Below are 21718 nucleotides of genomic sequence, written 5' to 3' on the forward strand. Positions count from 1 at the left end.
AGTTTAATTAAAATTAAAAAAATTATAAATTATAAATTATAAAATATAACTAAAATGTATAATTATATTTTTATTTTGAAAAAAACAAATTATATAGAATTGACCAAAATAAAAAAGTATGAATATTTTATGTGGGACGAGTGACAATTTTTTTTTTATTTTTTTATTTTATTTTTTTTTTGAAAAAATCTATGTCCGAGATCCCTGCCCTTATAGGAGGGCCTGATGCCGAGTACCCTGTATAGTTAAATGTATTTTTAGCGGAAAGAAAGCTGACGGGTTCGGCCCAAACCCAATCAATCCAAAAGCAACCAAAGCTTCCAACGAAGAATCTTCAGGGTCGCAATTCTGAGAGTCGAAAGTTCCTCTTCAAACCTCCAGTGTTCTTGCTGTGATAATTTGATCATGTTAGATTCTTCGTCATATCTCTTCGCTCTGCGTTTGCTTAATGCATTATTGTACACCTTGTTTATGGAACATGCTTGTAGTTGATTAATACAAACTTTCTAGTTTAGCATCGATTATACATACCCGATGATTTTAATCTCTGAGAGTATTTTAATTTGTTGATAATCTTCTGCATCTTTGTAGTTTGTGCGAGATCAAAGCCTTAAATCCAGTTTTGGAAATTTATTGCTATTCCACACGCCTAAATTGTAGACTGGAGATTGTGAGATGTTTTTCGATATTCTGATTTCATATATATTTATATAATTAATGTTTATACATTGTAATCTGGAGATTAACTTCTTGTCTAAGTTTTATATTTTTTCGATATCCTATGTTAATGTGTAGTTTGGGAAATGGAAAATAGTGACCTCTTGAAACCTTAAATAGACCTATTATGTGGACAAAGCCTGGTTTAGGCTTACAAGTTCTACCCTACTAGCAGATCCAAGCCGTTTTCCTAACACTTTTTTTTTTTTTTTCACTATTATATCTATTTTTCGTTGAATATATTATATGTAAAATTGATTTGTTTTTTCAAAATATTACATCAAATACCTAAATATATATTTTGTATGTATTTTGGAATTTTGGATTGGTTGGGAAGAGTAGAAAAGTATTTCTTTGTGTTTGAATTGGAAAGATTAAGTTGGAATTTTGTATTTAAATGATGTTTGATGTGATGTTTTGTTAAAGTAAAAATGTATTTCTTTCAGAAAATGCAGAGTTCAAATAATAAAAATTAAAAAACTTTTGCTAAAGAAACGGATGTTTTGAATAGGAAACGAGATTTTTTATGTAACATTTTAAATGAAAATAAGGTTTTGGATATAATGATTTTTAGAGAGATTTTTTTTTTGAATAATGGGAAAATGAGTTTGTACATATATGTAGCATGTATGACTATTGTGTTATGCACTATTCTTGGCATTTATAAATAACAAAGTCATTGTTACTTGTCGTAGATATAAATAAAGCTGGTGATATGAAAAATTGACTTACAGTCAATATAATATTCTGATTGTTTCAAGTTTCTGTTGATGAGAGAAGGTGATTGTTTTTGGGGTTTATTTATCTTTGGATGTTATCATTTTATTAATACACGTTACCCTTTCTAGATCGATAGTTTCTAGAACCATGAAGGCTTTATATTTGCTTAAGTTGTAAAATCCTCTCATTCAGTTTGGAGGAAAAAAATGAGCAAAAAAGAACTGGAAGCAGAGAGTTATTTCAGCAAAGACTTCAGTTGGGATGAATTGAGAGAAGAGGTAGAAAATAATCCCTCATTTCAGTTCCATTTGCACCCTTATTCTTCAAAAAGGACTGCCAATCAAAACCACAATGCTCTGAAAAACGCTGAAGCTTGGGATAAATTTCATGCATGCCATTCCAGTGGCAAGTTTTTCAAGGTAAAAGTAATTTGTGTGAGTAATTGACTTTCCAAATTTATCTTTACAAGGTTTAACTTTTCCAACTAATGAAAGTATGTCTTTTGGAGGAAACTGAGTATTTGAATGTAGTACCAAAATTTCCTTACATTTGTTCTTTTTTGTTTGACTAATTTGTTTCTTTTGCTTTATTCATTTGTCTTTTTTATGTTGCACTATACACGCTTGTGTGGCTTTCATGTGAAAAAAATTCAAGTTTTACTGCTCTGCTGTCTGTATTTATTGCCCCTGCTACACGCCTAGACTCCCACTTGTTAGTTTTCTCAGCCAGTCCAAATTTCAGTTTCATGCTTTAGATTACTAATACCCAATGTTGTTTATAGTGTTCATCATAGGCAATTTGTATAAGCTAGCTATATATACATGTAAATATTGAATACCAATACTTATACTTGGTTAATTTATTAATGTATCCCTACATAAGTAAATATTTACTTCCATTCAGATTAGCCAGCCAGAAAGGCAAAAAAGTATAGAAACTGTCGACTTTAGCGAAAGAAATCTTTTTTGGATGTTATGAGGCTTAGAACCTACAGTGTAAACAATATACTGCAAAGATTGGTTTTCTATTTTCTCTTGGGGGACTTGTTTCCTTTACTTAAAGGAGTTTTTCTGAAGCCTCGACAGTTGATTTATGCATAATGCTTTCTCATAACAAATCACCATTCACAAAGTTTGGATCATGTTTAATTTGTTTAATTTCCATGATATCATTCTTTACCTTATGGCTTGCCAATTGCCTAGCCTATTAATTTGATGTAATAATAAATCTATATTTTGCTACTGCATTTTGTTCTACATCATTCCATTTTCACATATTATGCTGTTAAAGCTATTCATGTTCAAACACACACTGTAACTCTGCTTTTCCCTTGTAACACTGGTGAAATTTATTTGAATACAGGAGAGGCGATACTTGTTAAAGGAGTTTCCTGAACTTGCTTCTTGTGGGGAAAATAAAAAGGTTTTGGAGGTGGGATGTGGTAATGGCAGTACCATTCTACCAATATTGCGGTAATCTCTTTTCTTAGTTTTTGGACAGTTGTGTGGATTCATCATTGTAATTTCGCTCTACGTTGTAAATACTCCCTATGATTAACAGAACTACTGAAATTAATAACTGTTCATTTTTTCAATATTGTTGCATTATACATTCTTGTGAGAAACTCATTTTTTCTGGAGATTGCTTTCTGAACCAAAGCTTGGGTTATTGGTCAATGTAATATTGCTATACAATGACATTCTCCTTGATTATGTGGCATTGGGCACATGTTCTCTCTATGTTTCTGTTCTGATCACATTGTTGCCATTAACCTATTCTTCTTCTGCTGAAAGCTGAATCCTGAAAAGATTGGAGAGGCTTGGATATTTTCACTAAGCCCATTAACCATTATCTTTGCTTTATCACTGCTGATGTTTATGATCATAAAATGTACATGCCATCTAAAATTTTGAGATAATCATAATTCATAACCATCATCATCATCAAAGCTTTCATTTCTCTATAGGGGTTTAACTGTTTTTCCAATTTGTCCGTACCTCCCTCCCATTTCAAAGTAATATTCTTCACAAATTTATCACTCCTGTGCTTCTACTGAATTTTTGCCATTTGACAGTGGACATGAGAGCATCATCGTATATGCCTGTGACTGTAGTGATGAGGCTCTTGAGAGGACTAAAGAGATAATTGGGGCTGCTGATTCAATACCTGCTAAACATCGATTTCATCCTTTCCTATGGGACTTTTCCAACAGGTTTCCTTCATGGTTGGCCTGCCATTCTTGCTCTGGGACATCTTCAGGTACATTAAGATACTATCACTACCTGTGCAATTAGTTTTTTTTTTTTTTTTTTTTTTTCTCCCAACTTTTTATTTTAAATTCATTTATTTAAGATTATGGGTAACACCTTAAGTACACCTGAAAGAAAATCATCCATTGAAATTTATCCAGGTACAAACAGCAGGGATGAGATGGGCATGCTTAATCCATCCTGCTATAATGAAATCGAATGCTGTATTGGTGGAGTCGATTTTGTTACATTGGTACCTTAACATTCGAATATTACATGTATCTCTTCATTACTTCGATTTTTATTAAAAAGGGGGATCAAGCAATGAAACCTGAATATTATTGCATATAACTGTGCCAGATATTCACTTTATCAGCCTTACCCGTTGATAGGATGCCTACAGCCATTGCACAGTGCTTTGGTGTTTTAAAGCCTGGTGGCTTGCTGTTGTTCCGGGACTATGGTACCATCAAAACCAGACTTATCAAGTATACTATGTTATCCAGTTTCTCTGATTTATGCTCAAACACTAAACTGCTGTTTCGTTAGATCAGGTCTTTATGACATGACCATGCTTCGATTCAAGGCTGAGCAACAGGTTGGATACAGAGAGTACATGCGTTCGGAAGAGACAAGATCTTATTTCTTCTGCTTGGATACTGTTCGAAATTTAGCTTCTGCTGCTGGCTTCATTGAGGTATAAAATAACCCTTGTCACATTCTACCTATCCTTAATAATCACTTACTTTGTGTTCATTGAGCTGGTATTTGGGTCAAAATGCTCTATGATTTCATTTGTTGGCGAAAAGAAAAACATATTTTCATTGATTGATTGATTGATTGATTGATCGATCTACACTTAAAAGTGGCCATTCTAAGCATATACTGGAATGTTCATTCTCAGAGATGTTTTGATTTATTGTCTGTGCTTGCTAGAAGAAAAACATCGGCTGGCTGTCGTTTGCATGCGCAGGTTGAGCTTGAATACTGCTGCGTGAAGTCGGTGAATCGGAGGACAGGGAGGATGATGAAAAGGGTATGGGTTCATGGCAAGTTTCAGAAACCCGGTGGGGAAATAGAATAGAATCCCTTCCTGCAAAAGAATCAGGTTTGGCTTAAATCTTAATTCCGTTTCTTGCCGGCTTTTCCCAATTCTTTCAGTTTTAAATTTTTTAGTATTTAGAAAAATGCCCCACACGCACGTGCATGCATACACGACTTTTAACCAATGGATTTCTATTGTTAAATTGCTGCTTTGTGTGAAACTCATTTGAAACCTTGTAAAAAATCGCTTTGGCGTTCATAGTATTTCCATTTATTTTTTAGTAATATAAAAATTTTACTGCTAAAATTGCTCCTAACTACCATGTGATTTTAAAATTCTACTTTAAAAATTGCATCCCTTATATTTTCAAAAACGTTGCATGAAACTCCAACACCGTATAATCTCTTTTGCATAGCGGAGGTTTCATGCAATATTTTTGAAAGTATAAGGGGGTGTCATGCAATTTTTAAAAGTAAAGTGGAGATTTACGCTGAGTTTCGAAACCACTGAAAGGTTTGATGCAATGTTTTTAAAAGTATAAGGGGGTGTCATGCCATTTTTAAAGTAGATGGGGTTTTACGTTTAGTTTCGAAACCACAAAGAATTATGGGCAATTTTGCTAATTTTACTTGAAAAAAATATTATTCCATGTAAAAATATTTTTCAGTCTGGTTTCAATTTTTTATTACATCTTTTTACAAAAGTATATTATTATTTAGTACTATTTACTCCCTCTATCCCATTAAATTAGTCTCATTTTTTTTTCACGGAGTTTAAAAAATATTGTATTATATAGTTAATTAGGTTGATTAATTTATATAATATTTATAATGTATTGTTTTAATTTTTTTATTTAGTAATATTAAAATGAAAATGAAAATAATTCTTTTTAATATTTATGCTGAATATTTTATATTTTGAAGTTAATTTTTTAAAAGAATTATTGTATTAATTGGAAAACTGTAATAATGTAAAAAGAAAAATTAATTTTATTAATCTAAATATAATTAAACAATTAAAATATGATGTGACTCTAAATTTTTTAATTTAAATACTAATATTTTACGTAAAATACTTTTGGAAGAATTTATAAAGAACAAGCAAAGGAACAACTTACAAGAAAGGATTGAACGAGAACGCCTGCAATTTTGACGAAAAAATAAAACCTCCAAAACTCATTGAGAAGAATTGCGAAGAAGAAAAACCAAAGAGGAAAAAATCGATTTATGTTTCCCACACCAATTGAATTGAAAAAGAGAAGAAGAGGAGATATAACGAAAAAGAAAAGAGTGTAGATATAAGGTGTGGGTCGGATTAAGGTTACAGTAGAAGGCTGGGTTATAGGGTTTGAGTTGCAGGTTGGGTTTGGTTTGGTTTTTGGAGTTGGATTTGGGCCAAATTTCAATATTCTCCACCAATTTGGCCATGTCATTACCGATGACTGCTCCTTTTTCGCCTAATCAAGTGACATGAGAATTGTCCGGGAAGATTCACCAATACACTCACAACAAACGTTAAGTAAACCATATACTTACAAACAAGCATTAGTCTTGCAAAAACTAATAGTTCATTAAAAAAAAAAGGACAACTTAAACGCAAGAATGAGCAACATGCGAACTCCACCTTAGAAACTAATCACAAAGTATATACATTTTATGACACCACAAAGAAAAACCTAGCGAACACTTATACTAAAGAATCCTATCACATGCTTGAACACATAGAAACACAAAAACAAGCATACATCGTACTAAAAAATTTGACATTGACCACAAAGAAGTTAAAAATATAAGTTTTTCACATTATAACACAGTGAAACAATTATATCACAAAGTCTAAGCAAACACTATCACAAAGCATGTAGTTAGACAAACACTTATATATTCCTAGGAAACTAACAATCTAGATTAATCACTTAGACTAAAAAATAGAAATACAAAGCACAAAGACAACAAAGAAATAAAATCAAATCACAACAATAAAATTGATTTACTCCATCTAGCAACTAAAAATACATGTTATTCACTATTCACAAAGGATACACAAACAAGACAAAAACAACATGCATTTAAACATTCAGAATTATGTCAAAACTGAATTTTTATGCAGATTTTAAAAACAACAAAAAAAGATTTCAACGGCATTGGCTTTTAAAAAAAAATCCAGCACTTGTTCTTAACAAGAAAAGAAGCCAAAAAAAGCCAATTTTAAAAGAGTTGTTCTATCACGAATATACACATACTAAAGACAAGTAAAGAATATCAAAATTCAATCAATATACATCATCTAAAGTTTAACTACACAAAGCCATATTTGATTGATCATTGAACTCAATTATTTGATTTTTGTTATTTACTTGACTTTTATTAGTTACACTATGGCACTCTTTAATATAATGGTCTACTCCACCACACTCATAACATTTTCTAGGCAATGAGTTATAATTCTTTTCTTTATTTTTTTTTATTATTATTTGATGATTGATTATCTCTATTGTTGTTGTTTTTATTATTTCCTTTAAAAGTTTAGCCTTTAACATGCATAACTTCACCATTAGAGTTTCCAATCGATTTATTAGCTACTAAATCTAATTCTTTACTTTTTTAAGTCATTTATCATTATATCCAAAGTAATGTTATATTTATTATATTTAATTGTGGATTTAATAGCACTATAGGAATTGAAAATGACATTCAAAAGCACAATCGGAGAATATTCATCAATATATTAATCTCCACTCAACTTTATATATTGAATTAGTTTAGTAAAGAAATCTATATTCTCATCAACACTCTTCTTAGTGTCTAGTTTGAATTGAAAAAAAATTTCGAGTAAAAAAATTATTTGACAAGATTATTTCCGTGTACAAGGCATCTAATCTATCTCACATTTGTTTTGCATTAGAAAACTTACTTAATTTCCGAAGCATATTGTCAGTTAAATGCAACACAATACATGCACATGCACATTCATCCATTTCAACACATTTTTTGGGACGTGTAGCATTATCGTATGTATCATCTATTGCTCAAGTAATTTTTTAAGTAATTAAAATACTTTTCATTCTTTGTTTTCAAATAGTAAAATATATTTTCTCATCAAACAGCTGCATATTAAAATATATATATATATCCATATGAGCAGTCATTTATAAAAAAAAATATATATATATATTTGCCCATAAAGAAAATCACTCAAAAACACAATTCAAGCAATTAAATGCATTCTACCAATCAAACACAAAATTTGCAACAACAACAAACTAGAGCCACGAAGTAAATTATTAATCAATTACCAAACAAAAGCACAAAGAACGTCAAGATTCTAAAGAACAGACGATATTTGCAATTAGCAATTCACCAAGAAAGTATCTAATCAATAGATTCACCAAAAAAATTAAAAATAGAGGGTTTAGCCTTTTACCAAAATCGATCGATCTATTACCAAGATCAATTTATCTGAAGATTATGTCTGAACTCGTTGCTTTGATAGATTTGATCCTGATACCACTATTGTGATTTTACTAATCTGTCAAATAACAGAATCAACATCAACTAGAATGTGTTCCAAACAAAAACAACAGGCAAGCACTAGATATTGGTTCAACTTGGTATTCAACTCATAGAACACAATTTATTATTTAAAAAGAAAACAAGATTGAAAGCAAAAACACTTCCCTATTTCTTCTAACTCCGGACAACGGCAATGACCGGACGACAGCGATCACAGGCGCAAGGTGGCATACAACAAGAACGGCTCCCTTCTCCGGTGACTAATGGCAGCGGATGAACAACGGTGAGGATCCTTTAACGACTCCGGCAACTTCCTCTGGCGATTCCCAAAACAGCTCAACAAGAACGATTTGGAAATTCTTTTGATGGCTCAGTCTACAACCTAATGACTTGCTTAGAGACTAACCCAATAGCCTCCCAACAAAACCTCAAACCTACGAACTCGATCTAAAACCCTAACACTTGACCGATTTCCCCAAGAATTCACAAAGAACACACAAAGAAACAACTTATAATAAGGGATTGAACGAGAACGCCTGCAATTTTGGCGAAGAAATAAAACCTCCAAAACTCACCGAGAAGAATCGTGAAGAAGAACCGGAGAGGAAAAAATCGATTTTTGTTTCTCACACCAATTGAATCGAAAAGGAGAAGAAGGTGAGATATAAAGTGCGGGTCAGGTCGAAGTTTTAGTACTGGGCCGGGTTATAGGGTTTGGGTTACGGGTTGGGTTTGGTTTTTGGATTTGGGCTAATTTCAACAAAGTGAAAAACAACTCAAAAGAAATCATGAAGACGTGGATATTACAAGAGAAATTAAGTCAAAATGTGATCTATGAGTATAAAATATAAACCTCACGAAGAATTAAAGAAAAAGATCCATGACTGTGAAAAGAAAAAATAAAAACTAGAAAGAATTTTCAAGAAAAATATTAAGGATTTGTGAAGATCATTCATGATAGCTTCTTTAAAAGTTTACTAAATAAATCCATGATGATTAAGGGTAATGAGGTATTAAAGACAACTAAAAAGATTGGAATTGATGGTTATAAATGTTATTTGAGTAAACATTGATTAAGCATTGATCAAATGAGGACACAATAAAATACAAAGGCAAAATGAAGCAATCCAAAGGTACAAATATGACTGTTACAGGAGTTACTCAAAAAGATAATAATTATTCCTTCGTAGTATTAGTATTGAAATGTTTTCATTTTCTATTTTGGTCCGTCCCAAAACAAAGTTACAATTTTCTAATTTAGTAATTGTACTACCTAATAAATACTTTTTCAATTTACAATATATTACACAAATATCATTAATTTTATATTATACCATACTAATAATGATATTTTTATCTTTTTTACTACAACCAAATATAATACTAATATTCAAAAATTTTCGTGCAAAAATCAAATAACACTCTTCCAATAGGACGGGAGGAGTAGAACATTAATGAAAAAGAAAGTTATTTGTCCCGGATGAGATCAGGTGCTGAATAAAATATTCAGTTCATTAAAAACGTGTGTTGAAACTCACAAAATTAATTACTATAATTATATTAATAATAGAATTTAATTATACAAAATAAAGTAATTAATGTCTTAAACAATTATATTCAGCATAGCATATGATCCAACTTCTTATTTGTTGTACACTTATTAGTAAAGCTCAAGACATCCCAAACTTTTCTTCGTTCTTCTTTTTTTTTTTTTTTCATCATTTCTTTTTTCTTTTTATTTCTTATGCAATGTATTTTTTCCATTCTAATTCAAATGATCATTTTTTATAAAGTATATATTCTCTTTTCTTTCTTTTTTTTTTTTAAGTAATGATACACTAATATTAAAATACCATTAATTTTTTTATTTTAACTTATAAACATACCATTACACAAACAATTATTTTTTAGATAAAGTTAAAGAGCAAAAAATGTCCAAACTTTTTACAAACTTTCACTAACCAATAAAAATATAATTATTTTTTAATCTGCTATAAAACCTCGTTGTATTATTTTGTGGGTTTTACCATATATTTTTACTATTTAAATTTTTTTTCTTAAAAAAATATCACATCAAACAATTATTTTTCTTTTTTTATCTTATACTACAAATTTATTTTACATTCAAAACATCACATCAACCTATATTTATATCACATCAAACAACTATTCAAATTCAATTTTTTACTATTTAAATCCAAAATCTAAAACCCACAAACACACCTCAACACCCTATATTTTTTATCCTTCTAACTGAAAACGAAAACACTGTCAATACGAGAAATAAATATTTTATTTTAATTTTTTTTAAAGAAACTTATTACTTCCTCTATCTTACATAATTTGTTCTTATTTTTATTTTCGTCTGTCTCACATAACTTGTCATCTTTTTTCGAAAATATAATTATACACTTTAATCATATTTTATATTTTATATTTTATAAATTTTTTTATCTTAATTAAACTATTTAGTTATCTTAATCTTAGGGGGTCTATTCAATATAGATTTTATTGGATTTCATTGGACTCTTAAAATCTGGATGTATTCAATCCAAATTTTAAAAAGTTTTTTAAAATTTTGGTGTATTCAATCTAGACTTTTAAAAGTCTTTTAAAATTTTGGCGTATTCAACAATCCATGGATTTTGTTGAATTCTTTAATAAAATTGTTAACAAATTACACTCTATAGAATCTGTTGTTATGAGGTGATATTTCAATGGATTCTCAAAATTAGTAAAAAAGTACATATTATTTTATTTACAGCATTAATAACTATTGACACGACCACACTTACAGTATACTACTAACACCAATTCACATATTAGAAAACATAAACATGCTATAATCTCTTTTAATTACTTACTTATATAACAACCTATTCACTTGTTATAAATTTTTTTTTCAACAAAACATAACATAACTCAACAATAATATGTTTAACATTCACCAAAAGGATCTCAAACCATATCAAAAACTACACCATACAACTTCTAAAACAGACGTAATATAGAACAAATGAAGCAAAACAAGCCACGGTCCTGCCCGCAGGTCGTCATCTATATACACGGTAACTCAAAATGCCTGTAAGAGCGCCACGGCTACTTTAGTCTGACCATCAAGTCATACATCATCAGGATTACCTACAATGCATAAACTGAGTGAGATTTATAAATCTCCGTAAGTAGAATTCTCAATATGCAGAATCTGCTCTCGTTTGAAATCACCAATTTATTTATGAAATACTCTCCAGGACCCCTAGACACACTGCTATACACCGAAAATAGCTCAATACCCATATATTCAAATCAAACGGTGGCCTACACCGGGTTTCCTCGCAAGGTTTCCTCGGGTCGCTTCTTCCCAGGTCGCCTCTTCCGAATGCATTGTTTATGCATTATATGTAAAGTCGCAATAGACGGTGACCTACACCAGGTTTCCCCATGTCACTTCTTCCCAGGTCGCCTCTTCCGCCCTCGGTGTATAATCAGCGGTCTAACATAGTAAAATCATATTATTTCATTTCAATGCATGATATGCATGCTTAATGAAAATGCAATGCAACATATTTCACAATATACAGATATTATTGAACTCACTTGTTCAAACCACATCAATTTTGGAGCTCACAGACTCCTTCAACATCAAATATAGAGTTCACAAGCTCAACCATATCACATACAGAGCTCACAGGCTGAAACCAATTTATATACGGAGCTCGCAGGCTCAAACCACATAATCACAGAATATTAATCATATATTACAGTTTTATGATATTCACATATTATCAATCAAACGTAAATAACTCACAAAATAATATATTTATGCATTGTAGTTGCAAATGAATTTCTACTTACCTGAAATTCGCCAAAAACGTCAATAACTCTGACTCTTAAATCCCTTTTCACGATTCCAATATCGTATCTAACAACAATTAATTACAAATATTACCTCAATTTACTAAATCAATTATTTCTACTCATAACTTCCTCTACTTAGTAAAAATAGTAATAATTCGTGAACACGAAAAAATACCTGAACTTAGACTTTTAACGAATTCGGAATAAAAAAAAAAAAAAAATTCTTCGCGTAACCCTCTCTTCTACAATTGTAATGAAAGAGGGTTTGGTTGAGGTGGGGGGTGGGGATTATTACCCCGTCCCACCGCCTTACTTTTAATTATTATTATTATTATTATTATTATTATTATTTTATTTATTTATTTATTCTATTTATTTTACTATTTATTTAATTACTACAATAAATTTTCAAGTGATCTATATTTAATTTACACCACTAATAAAGAGGGTTTGGTTGAGGTGGGGGTGGGGATTATTACCCCATCCCACCGCCTTACTTTTAATTATTATTATTTTATTTATTTATTTATTCTATTTATTTTACTATTTATTTAATTACTACAATAAATTTTCAAGTGATCTATATTTAATTTACACCACTAATATCCAAATAATTTACCCAACATATTTGTATTTTACTAGAATCTCAGATAATTCTGATAATATTTTTTTATTAATAAACAGGTAAGATATATATCAAATTATAAACTATTTAACATTCAATAGTAAAATAAATAACCTAACATCACAAGTGACATATAAATAATATAAAGTGCACTCAAAGTATGAATTATACTCAACTAATTATAAATTAACACATAAATAATATAAACAGAACATATAATTAAACAATTAATACTCAAATAAACTAATGTATGCAACTCATGAAGTATATTTAAACTACCACAAATTAACGTATAAGTAATTTACCAGCACTTAAAGTATGAAATATATATTGGCCAATGAGTAGTGAGAAACTCGGGTATCACAACTATTTATTATTTTATATGTATTTATTATTTTATTATAATAATATCAATAAGATAAAAAAATTTAAATGTTTAATATAAAAATTACAAATATTTTAAAGTTCTATATATTTGAAATAATATTAAAACTTATATATACTCCCTCCCTCCTCCGTCCCATAACAAAGTATCCATTTGTCTTTTGCGTCATTGTACTTAAAATTAAAAATATCATTATATTTGTATAATTTTTTATACAAATGTCATTATATTAGTATTATAAGTATTTTTTTTATTTTCTCTTTGTTTGTAATAGGATTTGATATAATAATTAATATTCAAATATCAACACGAAAAAAGTAAATGGATACCTTGTTAGGGGACGGAGGGAGTATATAAAATAACAAATAAACTTGCTCGAATGGTTCGAATTAAAATCATCAGTTTTAATATTTTGAAATGTCAAATCAAAATTAAACCTTCCATAATTTTAATTTATATTTTTTTATTTCGATTTCAGTTCCGTCTGTTCAAAAACCACCGATTATATTTGACAATTTTAGTTTATGTTTATTCATTTTTAATTATTTTATTTTTAATTTTAATTAATAAAAATTGTAATTTTAATGTAATTTTATTTACAAATATATATTTTTTTAATAAAAATTCATATAAATAATAATAATAATTAAATAGATTGTTATAAAATAAAAATTAATTACGTTGAATATATAATATACTAAATCTAATCAAAATAATACTATAACAAAAAATATAAATTTTAAAATATTATTATTATTAAAATAAAATAAAAATGAGAATAATAATAAATATTTTTTTAGAACTAATATATTTTTAATATTTTTGTTAAATATTTAAAAAAATTTGTATACATACAAGTGTATTGCATATATTTGAAATTATATAAATCAATAAAAAATATTTAATTTACAAATTTATAAAGTATAATAAAATCTAGGGAAATCAATAAATAATTCAATCAAATTTATCAAAATTCATATAAATCAATAAACAACATCAATTAAACAATGCATAGATTCTATAAAATTTATAAATCCAGGACTTTTCAATTCAAACAAATCCATTAAAATGTTAATTGAATACACCCCTTAATTTATAATTGTTTTTAGACCACAGATCATATGCTGATTTAGAAATCTAAATCGTCATGTGCAGACTTAATCGCAGACGTTGATTAATTAATGACAATTAAGTAAATTAAGATATATTTTAAGAATTAACGGTAGTGATTAAATATCAGCATGCTGAATTAATGTTTTTCAGCACACAATCTACTATGTTGTTTTTACTATACAATAATTATTTTTACTAATACACTTTTAATTAGTTATTACTCATATTTTACCTAAATTTTCTCATATACAATAACACATCAAATTATATGGGACAGCGGGAGTATTTGTTGAAATCTTATAATTTTTTTTTAATAAATATCTTATTTAGTTATTATTTAAATTAATTAAAGAATACATAGAACAAAAATGCGACGAATCGCGTAACGCATATTTTGTAATTTTCTTTTGTTTTTGAATACCATCATGACGGTGGACAATTAATATGCGTGGCATTGTCACGTCACAGTAGTGGTTCGTTTTGACGTATCGATCCCAACATTGCAACCGCTCTCCAAAATTTATATGAAAAGCAAGGTTGTGCCTTATTGTACTTTATTTTTTTGTTTGTTCTTATATACATATACTAGGGGTAAGACTAGTGCTATAACTATGCCCGATACAATTAACAAAAATTTGTTAGTTATTTCAAAATACATTATTATAGAAATTTTTATTAATTTTATGTTTATTTTTAAATATTTTAATAAGTTTAAGAATAATAATTTTTTAATAAAAAAATATTACCTTCGTCCCACAGTGGATGACTTGGTCACTGTGGACACTGGAATTTAAGATAAATATAATTAGTAGATAATTAAGAATATATTAGTAAAAGTAATTAATTTATAATATAAATTATTATAAATTATGATTAAGATAACTAATTAGTTTAATTAAAATTAAAAAAAAATTAAATTAGAAAATTTTAAAAAAAAATTAAAATGGATAATCATTTTCCAAAAAATGAAAGTGACATGAGACGTGGACAGACAGAAACTATGGACATGGGATGGAGGGAGTAATAATTAAATAAATAACAATTAATTTTAAAAAAAAAAACTATTATCATTTAAAATAAATTAAAATAATAATTTACAAACTTCAAATGAATATTTAATAATATAAATTATGATTTATTTTTAATATTTGGAATAAAATATGTAATATAACTAAAATAATATAATGTTAAATAACAATTTAGTTTATTTTGAACAACATTAATTAAAAAAATATATAAAAGTTATATATATATTTTGGATGTGTTTAGAACTTGATTGATTATAATAAATAGCAAGTTATTTATTTATATATAAAATGAGCTATACTTTCATTTCTAAATCAAAAATATTGTTTATGTAACATGAGTTTGTTTGATTTTTGTATGGATGGTAAATACTAATATTTTTTACATAAAAACAAAATACAATACATATCTATAAATTAAATATCCATAAAAAAAACAATTAAAAAAACTCAATTTTTTCTATAATAAAATATAATACGAAAATAAAACTATTATTTATGAGAAAAAAATTAAATACATAATGAAAAAGAATAACCATAAATAATTTTTTTTATATACTTTGATAAAAAAAAGTGTAATTCAGCGATGAAAAAATAAAAATAAAATATAACTGAATATAAATTATAATCAATTATAAATAAGAATTTAAATTAAACTTAAATGTTTCTATGCATAATTTTAAAAAAAAAAATTAAATATAATTTTTATTTATTAAAGTAATTCATAAATAAATAAATAAAATTTTAGTAACAAAATTTCATATTTATAGGTATAAATATTGCAAGTTATCCTATTATAATTTAAATTTAAAATAAAAATAATTGTATATCATAAAAATAGTTAATTATAAAACTAATACCTGAAAATAATAATAAAATATAACTTTATTGATAAAAAGTGAAAAATCGTAAAAAAAAAAATTTAATCCAAAATAATAAATATAACAAAACTATAAAGTGAAAAATCATCAAAAAAAAAAAATCTAAATCCAAAGATATAAATAAAAATATATTAAAGTAATTTATAAATAAATAAAATAAATTTTAGTATATCTTATTATAATTTAAATCCAAAACAATTAAATATAGAAAACTATAAAAATGTTCTGTATAATAAAATAGTAACTTTATTAATAAAGAATGAAAATGGTAAAAATAAAATTTAAAAAAAAAATAGAGAAAAAGTAAAGGAATGAGATAAATTTTTCCTACCAAATTGGATAATTTATCCATGAAAATTTATTAAAAAACTTAAATTCATTCAAAAACTTGTAAAACGGACTGCTGCTCCGGCGGCAATCCTTTCCGGTAGAAATATTTTGCTTCCACCAAAAAAACACGGCTAAAAAACTTTCGGTTGTTTCTGCCATAATAAAAAAAAAAAAAATGTAAAAAAGACTATACTAAAATTGAAAAAAACTTTATTCAATAATTTACTTGAAGAAATCTTGGCAATCTTCTCTAATAGAAATATTTGCTTCTATAATAGAGTTTCAGATATGGCTTTCCAACAAAACTACTATGTAAAAAATCTATATCTCCACTATTATATAAAATAAACTATTTCTTTATATAAAACTATATCTCCATATTATATAAAAAATGGCAAAACAGCAAAAAATCTCCATGTGGTTTACCGAATCTGCTAAAAACTTCCCTGTAGTCCTAAAACTCCAAAAAACCTACTCGTGGTTTGTAAAACGTTGCACGAAACACCCTATCCGTTAGGACTTTGGTAGCCTCGGTGCTTTTAATAAAAATACTCTAACACCACAATTTCCGCGTAGCAATTGGTGCCGAGGTCGATCCACAGGGACTACAACGTTTAATTTATGTTTTGTCACAATTTCAAATATTGGGGGATAGATTAGCAATTCACTAAGATAATTACGATAAGCGATAAAATCTAGATTTCAAAAAGATTAAACTTCTAGCCCAATGAGTGAACAAGAAAGCGGATTAAAGATTCGATCATTGATTTTAAATAATCTCGTTATTCAATTGATAAATTGGTTATAGGCATTAGATACGATCATAACACCCAATTTTTTCTTACTTTATTGGCGGCAATGGTACGACCGATTAACCACACCCCTAATCAAAGAAATATCTAGGTACGACCATAAATTAATTTCCTCAATTGAAAATAGCCCGAGAAATACCCAATTCAAATATTCAATCAATTACGAAAAGATTAAATTAGTTAATCATGCAATTCCTAGACTAAGCTTGTCAACCTATTTACCACTTTATCAAACAAGTGCACAATTCGGATTCAAATGTTCAATTGGCACACAATTGTTAAACCAATCTAAAATCCGGCCGCAATAAAAGATTAAATAAAACAATTGTAGTTATGAATCACAGAAATTGCACAAATATCAATTTCATAAACAAGATGCAATTTAAATCAAAACATAATCTCACAAATCTAAATCCGAAATCTAAATTCAACCTTGGACTAGAATAAATAAAACTAGCTATTCATGCTCAAAATAAAAGAAAACAATAAGATAAAGATAATGATGATCTCCCGATGACGCTTCCTCTCAAATGCCTCGCCCAATCCTTCAAACTATGAAATGTGAGTGTAAATTGTGATATCTCATCCCATGCCTTGACCCCCTTTTTATAGATGATCGGTTCTTCAATACGCTTTTAATCACTCAATCTCAATCACCATTCCTACTATTACGTCTCAATCCTCGTAATCCATCACTTTCCTTGACATGCAAGTTTAGATCAAGCCTTTCCAAAATTCTTTGATCGAAAACATGGCATGGGTGTGATTTACTCCATTCATTTGCATCAATCAATAACATGATAAAATGAGTAGAAATCTATCCATAATATTAATTATATTTTATAATTTATCTATATAAATATAGGACAATATATGCATTATCAGACTTAACGGCAAGTGTTTGTCACGCGCCAAAAATGCGATGTTTGCTCCAGAAAATCATATATATGAGAGTGAAGTTACAAATATACCCCCTGGTTTCATTAACTTAAGTACGTCATTCTCTTATTCACCTTTCTCTCATTCGCGTTGTTTCTTCTTCCTCCACAGATTGCTCGTCGTTTTCCATCACCTACCGCAGCGGCCTCCATTCTTCCGGCGCCGTCGGTTTGTTTCAAGAAACTTCAGGTCTGCCCGTATGTAAAAGTAGTTGAATTTAGGTGTATTTTTGGTGTTTTTTAGGTGCGCCAGCAGTTCCATTTTTGGGTGTTTTTTGCTCGCAGTACGATTTTGCCCGTCACTTTTAGATTGTGCTATAGCAATGCGTTTTTTGTCAGGAGACTGCAATTTTGGTGAGAATGTTTATCGAATACAAGTTCTGTGTTATCGTTGTCGGGTTTGGGTCTCTTGATTTTTTGCAGAAAACGGGTGTCTGCTCGGGGAAATGGATTCTGGTAATTTGTTTCTATTTTAATATTTGGTGTTACTAGCAATTCTGAATCGTTATTTTGGTTGGAATTATTTGAAACCCTACAATTTGTTAAACCCTAACTTCTTACATTGCTCTGTTTGGCTTGAAGTGAATTTTTGTTTTTTTTTATCTAGGGCCGAAATCGTAATTCTATAATTTATAATTTTTCTAGTAATTTGCAACGATGGGGAGTGAGTCCGTATGGCTCATATATGAATTTACTTGCAAGCATAAAATCTTCTATCTTTGAGAGTTTTCAATCATTTTCCAGTGATGTCATTTAGCAGCTCAAAATCAAAGTCCAGGGGCCGGGGAGATCTTGACCTAAGGTATCGATGCCCACGATGCAAGTGTGAGACTTTTGCGGCAATCCGTGTCATCGGTCCAACAAAGGAAACTCAAGAAAAATTATTTTGCAATTGCCGAGTTGGAGCCTGTGATTTTTTCCGTTGATTTGATCCTGTGAGCACTCGTGTTGGAGAGTGGAGCAATGATGAGGATGATGTGAATGACTCAGAGGTTCAATCTGTTGCATTTGAGGGGGAGCTACTCAAAGAAACAAAGGGGGTTGCAGATGAAATGTCTAAACTGAAGGTGGTTGTAGAAGAACTACGTTCTGAAATAAGAGTCTTCCGAACAAGACTGACGTATGTGAAGCTTCTCATGGTTGTTGTTACGGTGATTACCATATCGAAGTCTTTTTTTAAGAAGTTGGTATGTCTTCGACTCATCGTGGTATTGGTTCGTCTATTGTCGTAGTAGCAGGGTAGATTTCAGTGTAGCTGTAGGTGGGTGTAATGTACCGGCGTCGTAGTAACAGCAGGGGTGATAAAATTGTGGCAGTAGCTGTAATGTGTCTTCCTGATTTGTAATACAATGCACCGTAATGGTCCGTGTAGATAGCATACCGTGTCGTTCTTTATTTTTCCATGTCGCAATGTGTGTGCCAATCACTTAGCCATAACAAAACTCCATAATATTAATTCCCTAACAAACACTTCAACATACATGGCATAGTATTAATTCCCTAAAAAACATTGCAATTTTACAATACTTCCAATAACTTAGGCACAAAACAAAATATCCAAACGGTAATATACATAAAATACAACAGCAAATATAGCAGCAATCCACATAATATCCCCGATCCGATTCACAAAATGCCGACAATAGCAATCCACATAATATCCCCGATCCAATTCACAAACTACTCCGGGTACCCATGCATACATAAAAAATAGACATTGATAGAATCTCACTAACGTCACCGGGAAGATGCACCACCTGAAGGCCCCCGATGCCCTGGCCTGAGTGAAAATCGAACACTTCGGAGCAGCGATGACAATAATGCACGTCGACTCCCCCCGCTTTCGTCTGTCATTCCCAATGGACCCGGCGATTGCACTTGAGACGACTGCGTTGCTGGCGCGCAGTCCGATGACAGATGTACATTAGAGGCAACCTACCATGTCATCCAAGTAGCAGCGAAATCAATTTTTTTTTGGCAGATAAATGTATCCCAGGAACAGCTGAGTAGCCTAAGAATTGAGATGGGTACGTGTTCGGATTTGGAGCAGTGTCCGTCCGGCCGATTGATGGGATCTTTCGTTGACGTATTCTATCCATTTAAATAGCAGCATTAGCTAGAAATAAGTATTAAACACATTTTAGCAGTGAAAATAAACTGAAGTGGCTACTTACCTGTGGTTCGGGTTGGGAACAATGATCTCTCGCCCGATTCATGGGAGCTGTCGGTGTGTTCTACAAGAACACAGTTTAGGGTAAGAACCAATACAAGATAAACAGAAAAATAAAGAGCACTTCATAAGTTCAAGAACCACCTTAGGGAGCGGCGGATCATTTTTGCAACTCCGTTTGTTGTGCCCTTGTTGATGGCATTTGCAACAAGTAGTCGTCAATCCATGTCGAGATGCTTTACCGTCCTGCCGCTCATCATTACCGTCGCGCCGACGAGCTTTTTTTGGACGCCCAGTGCGAACCTTCACGACCGGAGGCGCCACCTCCCCAAGCATGGATTTTTCATACTCATGTATTCCAGGAACGGGGTTTATCGCATGGGTATATACTGCCACGTACGTTTCTTTTTTTAAGCAGACATCTATGAAATTTTCCACCGCAAGTCGCTGGTACTCGATCGCGGGCACTCCATGGCAGCAAGGATATCCGCTAATTTGGAACATGTCGTAGGTGCACATATGCTGGTTCAACTCGACAACATGGTTCTGCGTGAAGTGCATAACTTCGTACTTGTCATCACCGCCCTATGATGGAAAACAGTTGCGGCTAGCCTTTCGCACCAGCTCTACCTTTTTCATGACGTTAGGGCACACAATTCCCTCAAATTTTTCAATCCCCGCCTTTTTCGTTTGAATTCGAACCATCAACCTTCGTCGTATCCACTCGAACATATCAATTATAGGTAGGTCCCATGCCTCCAAAATGTACCGATTAAAGGACTCACACATGTTGTTCACGAGTACGTCGCTCTTTGTTTGTACCCGAAAAAAGGCCCGTGCCCAGTGCTGTTGTAGGATCTCACTTAATCATGCGTACACAGCTTCCCCGGTCCCGGTTGCTGCATCGTACCTCCTAATATGTCGCATCACTTTCTCATGCTCCTTCAGATTAAATGTGGACGCTGCCTTCCAGAAAAGACGCTTCAATTCCAATCCCTTAAACCGCACTTTGAAGTTGTTGTACATATGACGCAAACATAAACGATGTTCTGCTCCTGGCGCTCGTTCTGCAATTGCCTCTACCAATCCTTTCTGACGATCGGATATAAAAGACCATTCCCCGGTTCTAGAATCATCCAAATCCCTCAGCAAACTCTCCAAGAACCAATCTTACGTCTCATACTTTTCAATCTTGACAAATGCAAAGGCGATGGGGTAGATATTTTCGTTGGGATCTCTCCCTACTGCCGTCAGAAGATGCCCTTTATAAATCCCCTTAAGGAAGCATCCGTCAAGCCCTATGATAGTGCGAAAGCCTGCTTTAAATCCCTCCCTCAA

The 21718-nt window shown here is 30.5% G+C and overlaps 1 protein-coding gene across 6 annotated transcripts; it reads left to right on the top strand.

Annotated features, from left to right (window-relative positions):
* Window positions 1–266: 266 nt before the first annotated feature.
* On the top strand, window positions 267–19574 carry LOC127245086 (uncharacterized). Of its 6 annotated transcripts, XR_007837398.1 has the most exons (10): window positions 267–407; window positions 1630–1856; window positions 2800–2909; window positions 3512–3696; window positions 3848–3939; window positions 4047–4149; window positions 4241–4383; window positions 4660–4794; window positions 18323–18400; window positions 18955–19574. XR_007837398.1 is itself a non-coding variant. In XM_051265732.1 (9 exons), the coding sequence occupies exons 2-8, from the start codon at window positions 1644–1646 to the stop codon at window positions 4768–4770; spliced, it is 957 nt and encodes a 318-aa protein (XP_051121689.1). In that variant the 5' UTR covers window positions 267–407; window positions 1630–1643; the 3' UTR covers window positions 4771–4794; window positions 18323–18765. The 6 variants fall into 6 exon arrangements, 5 of the variants coding, with proteins under 5 accessions (XP_051121689.1, XP_051121690.1, XP_051121691.1 ...); XM_051265732.1 differs by lacking the exon at window positions 18955–19574 and having other exon boundaries at window positions 18323–18765; XM_051265733.1 differs by lacking the exons at window positions 18323–18400; window positions 18955–19574 and having other exon boundaries at window positions 1566–1856; window positions 4660–4986.
* The last annotated feature ends 2144 nt before the right edge of the window (window positions 19575–21718 follow it).

This window comes from Andrographis paniculata, unplaced genomic scaffold (assembly GCF_009805555.1).
Source record: "Andrographis paniculata isolate CXL003 unplaced genomic scaffold, ASM980555v1 Contig21END, whole genome shotgun sequence".
NCBI lineage: Eukaryota > Viridiplantae > Streptophyta > Magnoliopsida > Lamiales > Acanthaceae > Andrographis > Andrographis paniculata.

Bases quoted from the DNA above. Each gene is read 5' to 3' on its own strand.
- LOC127245086 (XM_051265732.1), top strand. From the start codon at position 1,644: ATGAGCAAAAAAGAACTGGAAGCAGAGAGTTATTTCAGCAAAGACTTC. The intron at 3,697-3,847 runs GTACATTAAGAT...AAATTTATCCAG, and splicing joins TTGCTCTGGGACATCTTCAG to GTACAAACAGCAGGGATGAG. The intron at 4,150-4,240 runs GTACCATCAAAA...TCGTTAGATCAG, and splicing joins GCTGTTGTTCCGGGACTATG to GTCTTTATGACATGACCATG.